The sequence below is a fragment of the Grammomys surdaster genome, unplaced genomic scaffold, assembly GCF_004785775.1.
Source record: "Grammomys surdaster isolate TR1022 unplaced genomic scaffold, NIH_TR_1.0 531, whole genome shotgun sequence".
Taxonomy (NCBI): domain Eukaryota; kingdom Metazoa; phylum Chordata; class Mammalia; order Rodentia; family Muridae; genus Grammomys; species Grammomys surdaster.
Genome location: NW_021604950.1, coordinates 324,526 through 337,476, shown reverse-complemented (window position 1 = coordinate 337,476; position 12,951 = coordinate 324,526). Strand labels below are relative to the sequence as shown.

At 46.3% G+C, this 12,951-nt stretch overlaps 1 protein-coding gene across 1 annotated transcript in view; it reads right to left on the bottom strand.

Annotated features, from left to right (window-relative positions):
- Txnrd3 (thioredoxin reductase 3) overlaps positions 1-12,951 on the bottom strand; it is a 31,097-nt gene that overhangs the window by 3,674 nt on the left and 14,472 nt on the right. Inside the window, exons 7-12 of the mRNA XM_028781745.1 lie at positions 10,339-10,481; positions 8,738-8,853; positions 7,191-7,416; positions 6,045-6,137; positions 2,469-2,545; positions 1,875-2,031 (exon numbers count right to left, since the gene is read on the bottom strand). Of these exons, the coding sequence (XP_028637578.1) occupies positions 1,875-2,031; positions 2,469-2,545; positions 6,045-6,137; positions 7,191-7,416; positions 8,738-8,853; positions 10,339-10,481 (812 nt within the window). The remainder of the gene's footprint in view (positions 1-1,874; positions 2,032-2,468; positions 2,546-6,044; positions 6,138-7,190; positions 7,417-8,737; positions 8,854-10,338; positions 10,482-12,951) is intronic.

Here is a 12,951-nt window from a genome sequence, read left to right as displayed (position 1 = left end):
ACACCACACACACATACAGACACACACACACACATACACACATGGGAAGATGCATGCACATGGAGGCCTGAGGTTCACATCAGCACTCAGCCTCCATCACTCTTCTACCCTATCAGCTGAGACGGGATCTCTTAGTCAAATCCAGATGTGCCTGATACAGCTAGTCATGTTGGCCAGCTTGCTCTGGGGATCCCATCTCTGCTCTCCAAGGCTGTAATTGTAGGTGGGCAACCAAACATGAATTTTGAGGGGTTCCAACTCTGCTCCTTACATGTGGTAGCAAGTGTTTAGCCACTGTCCTTTCCCCTCCACTTTGCTGAACTTCTCCCGAGTTCTCAGGCAGGCCCTGCCCTGATCAGAAGGTAAACATCTTTGTGTTTAAGCAGCACAAGCACCCACAGCTAGAGGCAAATTAGACTGATGTCTACCATTTCAAACAAGTCAGAAAAGAGAAAAGTGGGTTTATTATAGTTAGTTTGAGAAGAGGAACAGGCTGAGCAGCACAACTCAAGAGACCTGGGCGCCTCAGCCTGGGTCCCTGCAGAAGCCACCAGCTGGCTTCCTAAATGCACCTAGGGAACATAGGCCTTAACCTCCCCCATGGAACACAGGAGGCCTCACCATGGATTTCTGGGTTATTACAACCACTGCCCTTGCAAACACCCCAAGTGCTATGTGCACTGTGGGGGTGTGCATCACACAAGCAGAAGACACCACCCTGTATCTGCCAGCCCTGCCACAGGTCTCCAGGACTACTGCCAGGGCAGTGTGTTCCTCCCAAAGGTGAGACCCTGTGAGGACACTACTATTCCCACAAACCTCTTATCTGATAATACAACTCCTAGAAAAGTCCATCGCTTTCTCAATGGAATTACTCAGAGACCACTGCTTCCTCAGTGGAATCACCCAGATCCCAAATGTCTCCATAAGAAATACCAAGACGGGAAACCATGCTGTTCATAGCTGTCATCTTGCACGTGAACAGGATTGGGGATGCAGGCAGTGCAGGATGCTCACAGCCCGATCAGGACACACTCTCCACTGAGAGCTGCAGCAGACCACTTAGGAAGCCTGTTTCCAGCCTATCAGATAATTCAGGCATCTTTTCCTGCCCTGCAGCATTCTGGCACATAATTACACTTCTGGACTGTTATCTATGGACTGTCTGAGACCTATGGGACTCAGCTCCCACCTATCTGGTGAGTCCTGGGGCTGGACCCAGTCATTTTCGCTATCACAAGACAGCTCAAGAATGCAAGAAACACAAGTTTTATCAACTCTTTAATCAGTAGTAACTCACTCAACTGAAAATTATTGCTAAGAATATTTATTTAGAAAATTAGTCAATGAATGCTATTTGTACTAATGCAGATATCCTAACTTTGATCAAGATACTATCTCACAGCTGGGAATGAAGCTCAGCGGTATATATAACTTACATGGTTCTCCATGAGACCCAGACTTCAGCTCCAAACACACACACACACACACACACACACACACACCACAGAGAGAGAGCACCAATTCATGCACATAGTCATACACTAAAACACACAGACAGAAATGCAGATAGATAGATAGATAGATAGATAGATAGATAGATAGATAGATAGATAAGTGATAGAGACACTCAAACAGAGATATATTATACACACTCACAGAGAGATGTACACACAGACACACACAGAGAAACACACAGACACATGTTTACGCATATAAATACACACACAAAGAGAGATACACATGCTCACATATACAGACACACAAAGAATAGACACACAGATATATAGCAGGCACCCAGACAGACACAAAGACACACAGAGAAACATAAACACACATATATACAAACAGGTCATCAATAGGAATAAATTTACCTTTTCCAAAGAAACCCCAAAGAGTCTTCGTGCTAGCAGCTTGCCTGCCTGTATGGCAACGGGTGTGAGCTCTGGTTTGCCCTCCAGTATGTCCCCAATAGCATAAACATGAGGCACGTTGGTCTGTTCCACATCGTTGACTGGTATTTTGCCATTCCTGGTAGAGTGAGGAGGAAAGCGCACACTCTAAGGAGCTGTACTGCTAAGTGGCACACGGCCTGGGCACTGCGGTGTTCAGTGACCCAGATGACAGCTTAGAGCATGCTTCCTGCAGGTTTGATGCTTCCACATTCCCCGTGATCACCCAGGGCTTCGGAGTTTTTCTCTTTGACTGATCAAAGACACTAAAATTCACTTTAAATTATAGACAGTGGAAGAATACATTTCTATGAATATGTTTTTAGATTGCTTTTCAATACATGAGCTCTTTAAGGCCTGTGCTAAGAGTCCCTAATTGGCTGATTAAGATAATAATACTGGGTTGGCATCATACTTATGGTGAGAAACCTAAAGCATTAGAATGTTGTATCTTAACAATTAGCAGAGTTTTTTATGGGGTTATGTGCAGTAACACTGCCACGACCCTACACTTACTTCTCATTGATTTTGACCCCGATCTTCTCCAGCCCTATTTTTCTTGTACAGGAGTCACGACCAATTGCTAACAAAACCTGCATTTAGAGAGGAGACCAGAAGCATAAATTATCCCCATGAGAAGGACAAGGGAGATACCACTACAGATGTTTGAGGCATTAAAAGACTAACAGTGAAATACTGTTAGTGGCCTGGACCAGTGAATTAGATGGACTCCTTCAGAGACATGGCCTAGTAACCATCTTAGTTTCTTTTCTGTGGCTGTGATAAAACAGCCCAACCAAATCAACTAAGGGGAGAAAGAGTTCTGGCTACAGCTCATGGTAGGGGAAGTCAAGGCTTCAAGCTTGCAGCAACTGGTCAGATCACATCCACAATCAGGAAGCAGGCCGTGATGGACTCGCAGGCTGCTCAGCTCCTTTTATTCACTTACACAGGCCACAGTACCAGCCAGAGAATGGCACACTTCACGGTGAGCAAATCAGTTAACACAAGATAATCCCCTAAGTATGCACAGGGGTCCCTCTCCAGGAGATTCTGGGTGTCCAGCACTAATCATCACATTAACTTCACCCACACAACCTGCAGAAACCCAGGAGGTATGTCACCTCCAGACCTACATGTTTCTGCACTGGCACAGAGTATCTCAGCCTGTGACAGGATGTGGAGATGGGGAGGATATGGTGATAATTAAAGTAAAATGAGGTCACATGAGTGTGCCCTTCCTCTGGTTTGGATGTCTTCCAAGGACTCTTGTGTTAAAGAGTTGGTACTAGCTTGTAGTCCCCTTGGGAGCTGAGGAGCTTTTGAGAGGTAGGGTTTATGGAGAGGAAGTGAGGCCACTAGGCACAGGCCCTCAAACGGGATTGTGGGAGCTCAGTCCTTTCTCATGCTCCTTTCATTCATAGCTCCTACTATGTGCTCCAGCCGTGCTATACTGCCTTGCCATAAGCCTACGCCACACACACAGGGAAAAGTACCAACAATCATACAGTGTCTACCCCCTCCTTTGCCCCCACTTACAGATTCACACAACACCAGAGGCCCTAGGAATGCCATCTAGATATACCAAGCCAGGCACTGAAGAGCAAATAACATGCCGTGATAGTGTGATATCCAGGAAACATTAAGTGTGTGGTGACAGAACCAAGCATGGGTGGCTGGGGACTGGCAAGGGCATGGAGCTTTCTAGCCTCACAGGCATGTTCTACTACTTTAAAGGACGGTGCCCTATGCCAGCACATGCATTTGCCAAAAATGATCAACTGTACAACAGGGCTGATCATCCGACTGTAAGTTACACATGAGCAACTGTGTACCAATGTGTTGGAGATCTGAACTGAGATAGACTGATTCCTAAAAGAAGACATAGTAAGTCAAAAGTAAATATCAAAAAAAAAACCTGCATTCACACATTCCCCTGGAGAATTTAAGTCTAAAAGGTTCCATCAGTAAATTCCACTAAACATAAAAGTCCAATCCTGTTATTTGGTAAATGTGACCAGAAGATAACTAAAGGAATAAGCACACTGTCAGTGTCTCCCATGAACCACAGTAACCTCGACAGTCAGGTAAGCCTAAAATGTTTAAGATGTAAAATATAAAAGACAATTATAAGTTAAAGCCACACACAATTATTCTGGCACTTAGGAGACCAAGGCAGGAGGATCACTATGAGTTTGAGACCAGCCTGAACTACATAGTGAGTTTAAAGCCAGCCATGTCTATTTAGTGAGAGACTTACTCAAAAAAGCTGACAAATGCTTACACACACACACACAAACACACACACACACACCATACAAGTGTGCACACACACCACACAGGAGCTCTTATACATACACCAACATAAACTCATAATGATAGATATTTAAACAATCAAATTGAAATCACTGAACTGGGTTGATACCAAGAATTCAAAGCTGATTAAAAACATCACTTAACATCTTGACAGGTTTGAAGGAAACCAACCCAACATTTCCCAAATGCTGGAGAAACAGTTACAAGTGAATCTCTGTGCTTAATTTTTAAATACAGAAATAAAGTGAAAAAAAAAATTGGCAAACCTAGAGTGTCCTCAACTGCCACCAGCACACTGAGGAGAGAGCGTCATTCTTTCATAAGAAGCCACCGGAACTTGCCTCTTGTTACGGAGAGCAAGAGTCACCTGTTGTCTGTCACCACTACTTACAAACCTTGCTCTGGAGCCCTGGCTGGTGTGTTGTCCTGGGTGGCTTTCTGTGGCTGTGATAAAACACTGACCAACCAACATGAAGAGGCAAGGGTTTATTTCAATTTACACTTCTGGGTCGTGGCCCATCACTCAGGGAAGTCGGGGCAGGAACTCAAACAGGAGCAGGGGCAGGAGCCATGGAGGAAGCTGCTCCATGTTCATGTTCAGTCTGCTTCCTTACACAACCCAGAACCACCTGCCTGGGGTGGCACTGCCCACAGTGGGCAGGGCCCTCTCACATCAATCAGGAAAACACCCCAGGACATGCCCACACCCCAGCCTGATAAGAGGTGATTCCTGGGTTGAGATTCCTTCTTCCTGGGTGTCTCCAGTGTGAGTCAAGTTGACAAAAACCCTAACCAGCATTACAGTCAAGGAGACTAAACTGCTTACTGTCAAAGATTATGAATGTGTGCACAGGAAATCCACAGCAATACAAGGAACAGGTTTCAGGTAGGATCCACACAAATAAATGAATAATTTTAAAACCCCACAAAATTTGGCCTTTTTGTACAACAGCAGCACAGTAAAACACACACACAAAACATTTGTAACCACATAACACACAGCTCCCAGGAACAAACCCATAAGAGGCCCTCATCTCCTAGAGGCCTGGGTGACTGCTGGTGGAGCCTCTAAGATCTCAATACCTAGACTGATTCGTCATCTTCCTGGACCACTGAACAGAGCAGCCAGCCACCATCTGTATACCATGTGACCCTAACCAAAGCCTCAGCAGGCAGCGGTTGGTCTGGTGCTTGGCTGTACACTTCCTAAGGTGCCTGTTCCTCCATTCGTTTGTGTTTACTTTTTAGATAACTACACAATACACATGAATAGAGAGTGCATAGTAAGTGGACAGTTCCCATTAAAACTGTATCTAAGAGACCTACTGGCACCCCAGCCTCTCAGGCTACTCACGCTGCTTCAAGAATCAGGAATTGTTTGCCTTTGAAAAAGAAAACTTGATCTATTGATTTTTTTTGTTTATAAAATATACTTGATATTTACCATAAAAATTACCAAGTAAATGTATGTATGAAATATTTTGTTCTCAGAACAAGAGATCAATGTGGTTTGGATGTGAACTTCCAGAGCTTTCTGTGCACAGTCACACATGTACACACCTCACAAGAAAATCTACACATCACTGAACACAACTGTGGTCAAAGCCCCTCCCTCCCCCTCTCCCTCCTCCTTCCGCCCACCCCACCCCACCCCACCTACCCTCTTACCCCTGCTCACAGTTGTGTCCTCTTACCAGGAGCTAGAGCAGTAAGCCTAGAGTCATTTCCCAACACCCTGTCCGCTCATCCCCAGGAACACGCACCACGCAGACTCACCGTGTTATATATCCCTTCTACTGTTTCTGGTCCTTCAGTGGACTTAGACATGACTTTCAATCTTCCAGGTAAGCCCTTCTCCAACTGCTGAACCTAGTAAGGACACATGAGGTACTGACTCTAACATGGCAGACAACAAACTGGCCAAAGGACATACATGTATAGGGGTGCTTGCAGTGTGAGGATCGCATGTATATTTGGGTACACTTGAGCTCTCTAGACTAAGCAAAGAAGTAAAACATCCATGTTCTGCATGTTGCAGACAGAATTAAGTGGAAGATTCACTAAGACAGGAGGCAGCAAAACATAAAAAATAAAAAAGGAACAGAGAAGTCTTCCAGGTGTTGGCTTATTAAGTAAGTGTTCCACTTACTGCGTGAGTCAGAAAGATTAGCATGGTCTAAGTGGGAATCGTGGTGCTTAAACGTTACCGTGTTAAAGTTGAAGTACTGAGGACTTAAGCAGTGGTGTCTACTAGGCTTCTCTGAATGCATGTGGGGGTTCAGGAGACACCTCAACCAGGAGCTGTTAATCTGAGTGCCATGAGTACTCAAGGAAAACTTAAAAGTTACAGATCATTCATAAAAAGTGCCGGCCAGTGAAGAGACGCAGACAAAAACAAATGGGCGCCAACATCTCTGGGCTGAGCAGACTGGAGGAGAGGCACAGGCTGGGGTTGCACCGGACAAAACAGAAAGCACTCGGCAGAGGAGACATGTCTCTATGAGCAGCAGAGGGACCCATCATGTGTGGACACAGACGTGACCACTGGGCTTCCTGAAAAGTGGCTTGAAAGCACTGAAAAACTAGGAGGAGGCATCCGACTGTGAAACAGGCAGAAAAACAGAGGTGGTGTGCAGAGGTTTTAAAGGAAACGGACTGGTGGGAAGCCAGTCAAACGGCAGGGAGGGCTGGTTTGTCTGAGGACAAAAACAGGACAGTCAGGAGACTGTCAAGGCAGGGTAGCCTTGAAAAGGGAGACTGGGGCAGGGGAGGGGGCTGTTTGTAGACCTGGGGGTAAATATGTTACTTTCCTCACTAAGTGAGTGTGTGGGGACTAATGTACTTGATGAAATGAATTAGGTTAGGAGGGCAAATTTTAAAAAGTAAGAAAGACAGCAAAAGGTCCAAGCTGCCCAGACTTGCCGAAATGGGGGTGAATTTCCTTTGGAACTTGACGCCTTGCTGTTCCATGTAGGTTCCTACTTTCTCTGCCATTTCTTGATCAAAGCCTCGAAGAAGGACGGAGCGTACCATGACTGTCACATCTAAGCCCAAGCCAGCCAAAAAGCCTGCACACTCCAGACCAACATAAGAGGCGCCTACGACTAATGTGCGGCCTGGGCAGTATGGCAGAGAGAACAGGTCATCACTGTAAGAGACAAGAGGACAGAGTGCATGTGGCAGTCATGAAGCTTCCAGTCAGATCTGCCTGAAAGGATGTTGAGAAGACATGGGCCAGTGAGTTCAAAAGCAAATAAGATCACAAGCAAATTACTAAAAAATAAGAAGGCTCAGTGGTTAAGTGCACTGACTGTTCTTGCAGAGAACCTGGGCTCAGTTACAGGCAGTCATATGGCGGCTCACAGGCAACCATTAACTCTAGTTCCAGGGATTCTGATGCCCTCTTCTGACTTCTGTGGGTACTGCACACATATGGTATACAGAAATACATGCAAACTCCCATACACATAAAATACATTTTTTTAAAAAATAGAATGGAAAACATTTTGTTTTGCAGGGGCATCTGGCATGCTATGTGCACATGTGTGGTATATGGAGTATGTTTAGTGTATATGGTATGTGGTGTGTGTGACTGTATGTGGTGTATGAAAATGGATAGTCTATGGTATGTAGTGTATGCAGTTGTGCTGACGTGAATGGTATATAAGATATGTAGTGTGGGGTATGTGCCAGTGTGTACAGTGCATGAGATACCGTAGTATGCGGTATGTGCGGGTGTGTACAGTGAGTGAGATACTGCAGTGTGGAGTATGTGCGGGTGTGTACGGTATGAGAGATACTGTAGTGTGGGATATGTGTGGATGTGTATGATGTGGGAGTAGTATATGGCATGTGTGGTGAGTGATATGTCTAGCCAAACAACAGTGTGATAAAAATGTGTTTCATCAACATGCATTTGCCCCACAGTCTAAAGTCCCTGCAGCACCACAATCTCTAACGTGACACCTGGGGACACTGGAGTGGACTTGCAGCACCACAGTCTCTAACGTGACACCTGGGGACACTGGAGTGGACTTGCAGCACCACAGTCTCTAAAGTGACACCTGGGGACACTGGAGTGGACTTGCAGCACCACAGTCTCTAACGTGACACCTGGGGACACTGGAGTGGACTTGCAGTATAGAAAGAGGCAAAAGAGCCATCTGCTCTTGACTGCCTGGCTCATTGCTTTCCTGGGCCACGCACCTCACAGCTAGGTCTCTGTCTTTGCTTTGAACTCTTCTGGCAGTTACCTAGAAACAGCATGGCTTCTGGGTAGGTTCTACCAGTGACCTTACTATTGGCCTGCTCTTACATCTTTCTACTTTAGTATGTTAACTGCAGCTTCTTGTGTTGTGTATACTTTTGTCATGAACTCAAATTCTTCATGAAAAGTGACAGGAAACATATAAAACAGAAACATCAAAGTGCACAACGCAGCAAAGTTGAAACGGTCTGTTTACTCTTACCTTGTAATACAGTACTCTTTATCTCCCTGGATTCCCAAGTACCTCGGCCTTTCACCTGTTGCTATGACAAACTTCGAAGCAGTGTAAAACGCTTCCTGCCCTTTCTTATTGGTGGCCTTGAAAGAAGGAAAACACATTTTGGCAAACCGTCTCATCACCACACTCGCAGCAGCATCAACAGCCATGATGGGTACGTAGAGCCAACAGCACCCTGTGACTGGCGCACTGCAGACAGCTCAAGACTGTAGTCCTGGCCCCGCCCTGGGGTGGCAAGTACAAAGCCAGTTTAGGATGGCTTTGCAGAAGGCCTAGAGACAAGGAGAGTACTGAGGAGTTGCCCCTATCAAGGTGGTGTGGGTAAAGTCTGTGGTGTATTTTCTTGCCTGTGATTGGTGTAGGGAGGCAGTACCACCCTGGGCAGATTGCATAAGAAAGCTAGCTGAAAATGAGCCAGGGAGCAAGCCCGTAAGCAGCTCTCCTCCACGGCTCCTGCCTCTGCTCTTGCCCGCATTCCTGCCCTGAACAACCTGAACGTGTAAACCTGGAAGGCAGGCTGGAGCTAAGACTGAAGACCCTCACACACCACCCCACAGATCTTCAGCTAAGGAGAGCAAACAAGAGTTACTGGTTATTTGTGATTGCAGGAATGATTCAGAATACATCTCCAGGTAAGAGATTCCAACGCCAACAATGGCGTTTAAACCCATGGAGGCACAACCAGCTGGAAGGCTACTGCTTGAGTTGGGGCTCCTCAGGATGATCCTGAAGCAGACAAGTGAGGGTGGGACCGGAGCGACAATGCTCTGAACTTGAGCCCTGGGGGAAATAAGGTCCACAGAAGAGGCTGGGTAGGGCAGGGCAACTCAGCCATTCGCCAGGCCTCAGACAGGCTGAGAAACAAGCTACCTTTAGTTGGTACAGAATTTGGAAGGTTCGAAGGAACAACTTCAAACTGAACAGCCTTACTGGTCTCAGCTGGTCTAACTGACCATAAAAGAACCTGAGATCCTGCAAAGATTACCTCATGCTGTGTTTGCAAAGAAAAGTACCAAACAATCCAGATGTGGATCTGGTGGCACAGGGATCCACTGAGAGCAATGGCTGATGTCTTTCCAACTGCACTGTAATCTTCCTGTGGTCATCCAAAAGACCTCATTTGCTTACAGAAATTCAACGGTATACAAGCATTCTGTAAGTGTTTGCTTACAGAAATTCGGTGGTACATATAACCATGTTAAGCAGCCCCTATGAATACTGCAGACTGCAAGTTATGTTTTCATTTTCTAAACGCTTCCAGCCGCTGAGATACTTATTTTTAGTCTTTTGCACTTCAAGCTGTTTAAATATTTTGAGTAACAATGAAATGAAAGGAAAACAATATCTCTAAATTAAAAGTTCTTTAAAATGCACATGCTACAATTTAACGTGACATATAACCAACAAGCAGTGGTCTGAAAAGCACACACACATGAGGCCACACGTGGTGAGTGTGACACACCAGCTGCAGTCCTTAATGTACAACATGGAATTTTAAATTCAGTTCAAAGCCAAATTCAATGACAGTAAAGAAAGACAATGAACCCACCAGATCCACATCGTACCTTTATTTTATGCAGTTCCACAAACTCTGCAAAGGAGTTGACATAGGTCACGCCTTTTTCCCGAAGGGTTACCCTGTAGCCCCAGTTCAGGGAGCCAATGTGGTTCTGGATCGCTTCTGTCATGGCCTCCCAGTTGTGCTTTACTGGAAAATAACCAAGGTAAATATACGCAGTGAGGTTTTGTTGCTGGTATTTCCTTCATTTTTGAAACAGGGTATTTTGCTGCAGTCCAGACTAGCCTTGAATTTGTGATCCTCCTGCCTGCATGGATTATGTGTGCACCACCACATCCAGGCAGATTGTTTGATCACATATGAGCCATGCCACTATTTTAAAGACAAGATCGTAGTGCCACTTAATCTTTCCTGCACCTGCTATGCTTTCTTCTTCTTTCAGCTTTACATTACAAAGTGTGGGAGAGAGAAGAGACAGAGTTCTGAGAAGAAAAAAGGGAAAACCACAGAGAGGTACACAACTCATGTGTTGATGCCCACCATGCAAGGGGAGGGCCACTCTGTCACAGGGAGCACCTCCCAGAAGTCCTTCTCTCACTATGGAGCATGTGGTTCTCCCAGCCCCTTGGGTAGGAAGAAGTCCTCAAGTTGAGACAGACACAGAAACCCTTCTCCCTGGTCATGGACAGATGCTGAGCACTGTACAATACTGTTAAAAATCACAGGGTAAGTTCAGAACACAAGATCTGCTTCTGATGTCCATTTTCCTAGAGATGAGCAAGGAGACTGGGAGACAGGTACCTGACTCCCTCCTTGGCAGCTGGTATCACGTTCCCTTGTGACCTGGCTGCCTTAAGCAAGAGGACAAACAGCCAGAAGGACTACCCTTATGCCATCACCAGCCATTCTGAACACTCTACAGACACCTTAAAGAAACCGCACATCCACTACAGCTGCTTGTTCCAGCTCCTGAAGGTGCAGCCCCACCGAAGGGTGACTCAAACAGTCTGCACCAGATTCTCTGCTGTCACGAGCCTTGGTGACCACTTGACTCTGCGGCCACTTTCTGAGGCCCGTGGGAGTTCTTCCTCTGGCAACCCAGCAGAGAGACTGCTGTGTCTGGTGCTAAAAGGGACATTAATGTGACTGTGACTGATGTAAACAAACGTTTCTTTGCGTGGGAGGTCTGTTTTGGTGGTGGCAATGCCTTCTCTGGACACAAGACTGCCCCTCTCATTCAGCAAATCAGGGGGTGTGGGAGACCTCTCCTGTGCTGCCTCCCTTAGGGTGGCAATATTAGGCCAAGTAAAACACTTACTCGAGGTGTCTGGCTTGCTTATTTTTAGTAGAGCAGGCTGAGCTGAAAACAGCAGTGGGGACAGCAGACTGTGGAGCAGCCACTGCTGTAACAGCTGTGACAGAGGTGGAGCTATGGAGAGAAGCCAGCAGGCCAGACTGCAGAAGAGGGGAGCCATGTGCTACCTGAGGCCTTGGCAGCAAAGGAGGCAGGCAGAGCTGCTCTGGATGAAGCAGACAACTGGAGGTCAAGTCTTGAAGCCAAGGTTAGGGCTATGGAAACCACCAGAGTTCTTGACAGGGAGCAGAGGTGGCAAAGACTCCTGAAGATAATACCTGCCTGAGGAGCTGTAAGCTGAGGCAGCCATGGCAAACTGCAGAACTCATCTTGCCTAGGAATGGGGAGTCCCCACTTCCTAAGTCTTCCAAGATACCCATCCCTCCCTGTTCCTGATGCTGCCCAAGTCCTATAACACTAGAGGGAGTCATCTTGCTGCTGCTCCTTCCTGTTGGAAACCACAACCTGCTTCTCTACTACAAAGCAACACTCTGTTCCTTACATTTCTTTATAATAAACGAGGCTTGAACTCAGAGTTGCCTTTCATCTTACAATGTTCTATCTGATACAAGGCTAGGATTCAACTGCTGGTCCTTTCCGCCACCCCTGCCTCTCCTAGGTGGCATTACATCTTGTCTACAAGTGCTGGGTCTAGAGGCTCATACACACCTCTGTGTAGTTCCACATTTATAAGACATAAGGGGCTGCCTGGGGAATCTGTTCATAACTGGATGAGAGTCCAGAAAACCAACCAGCAGCCAAGGGACAGAGCCTGCCTGCCTCCCTCCCTCCACCCCCCGCCCAGAAAGCCCCTCTCCTCGCCAGCCCCTAGTACAGTCAATATGGACATCAGGCCTTCCCAGGTTACTAGGGTAAGGGGAGCTCTAGGATCTTGCAGCCTGGAAAGGTTGTTTTTGTATAATCTCAGATGCAAAGTTCTTCACAGTGGCACATTTCTGCAAACTCCACCCCTTAAAGACATTTCTTTCCAACCCTCTGGGGAACTTTGACTGCAGAAGTCCTATACATCCTCTTTAGAAGCCAAATGACCTTTACAGTAAAAAAAAAAAAAAAAAAAAAGTAGAACCCCAAACAAGGCTGTACATCGGCCTGCATATCCCGTGAGTAACCAAGTCCCAGATCCCCTGAGCTTTCCTGGGAGACTGACTGGCCAAATCTAGGGCCTGGCTGTGTTTCACCCTGTGTCTGTTCCTTCAGAGCCAACTGGATGAGAAAAGTCACCCTCTGTTCTGAGAAAGCTCAGCTAGTCTCACAAGTTTATTTTCAATATAAACTTTAAAGTGA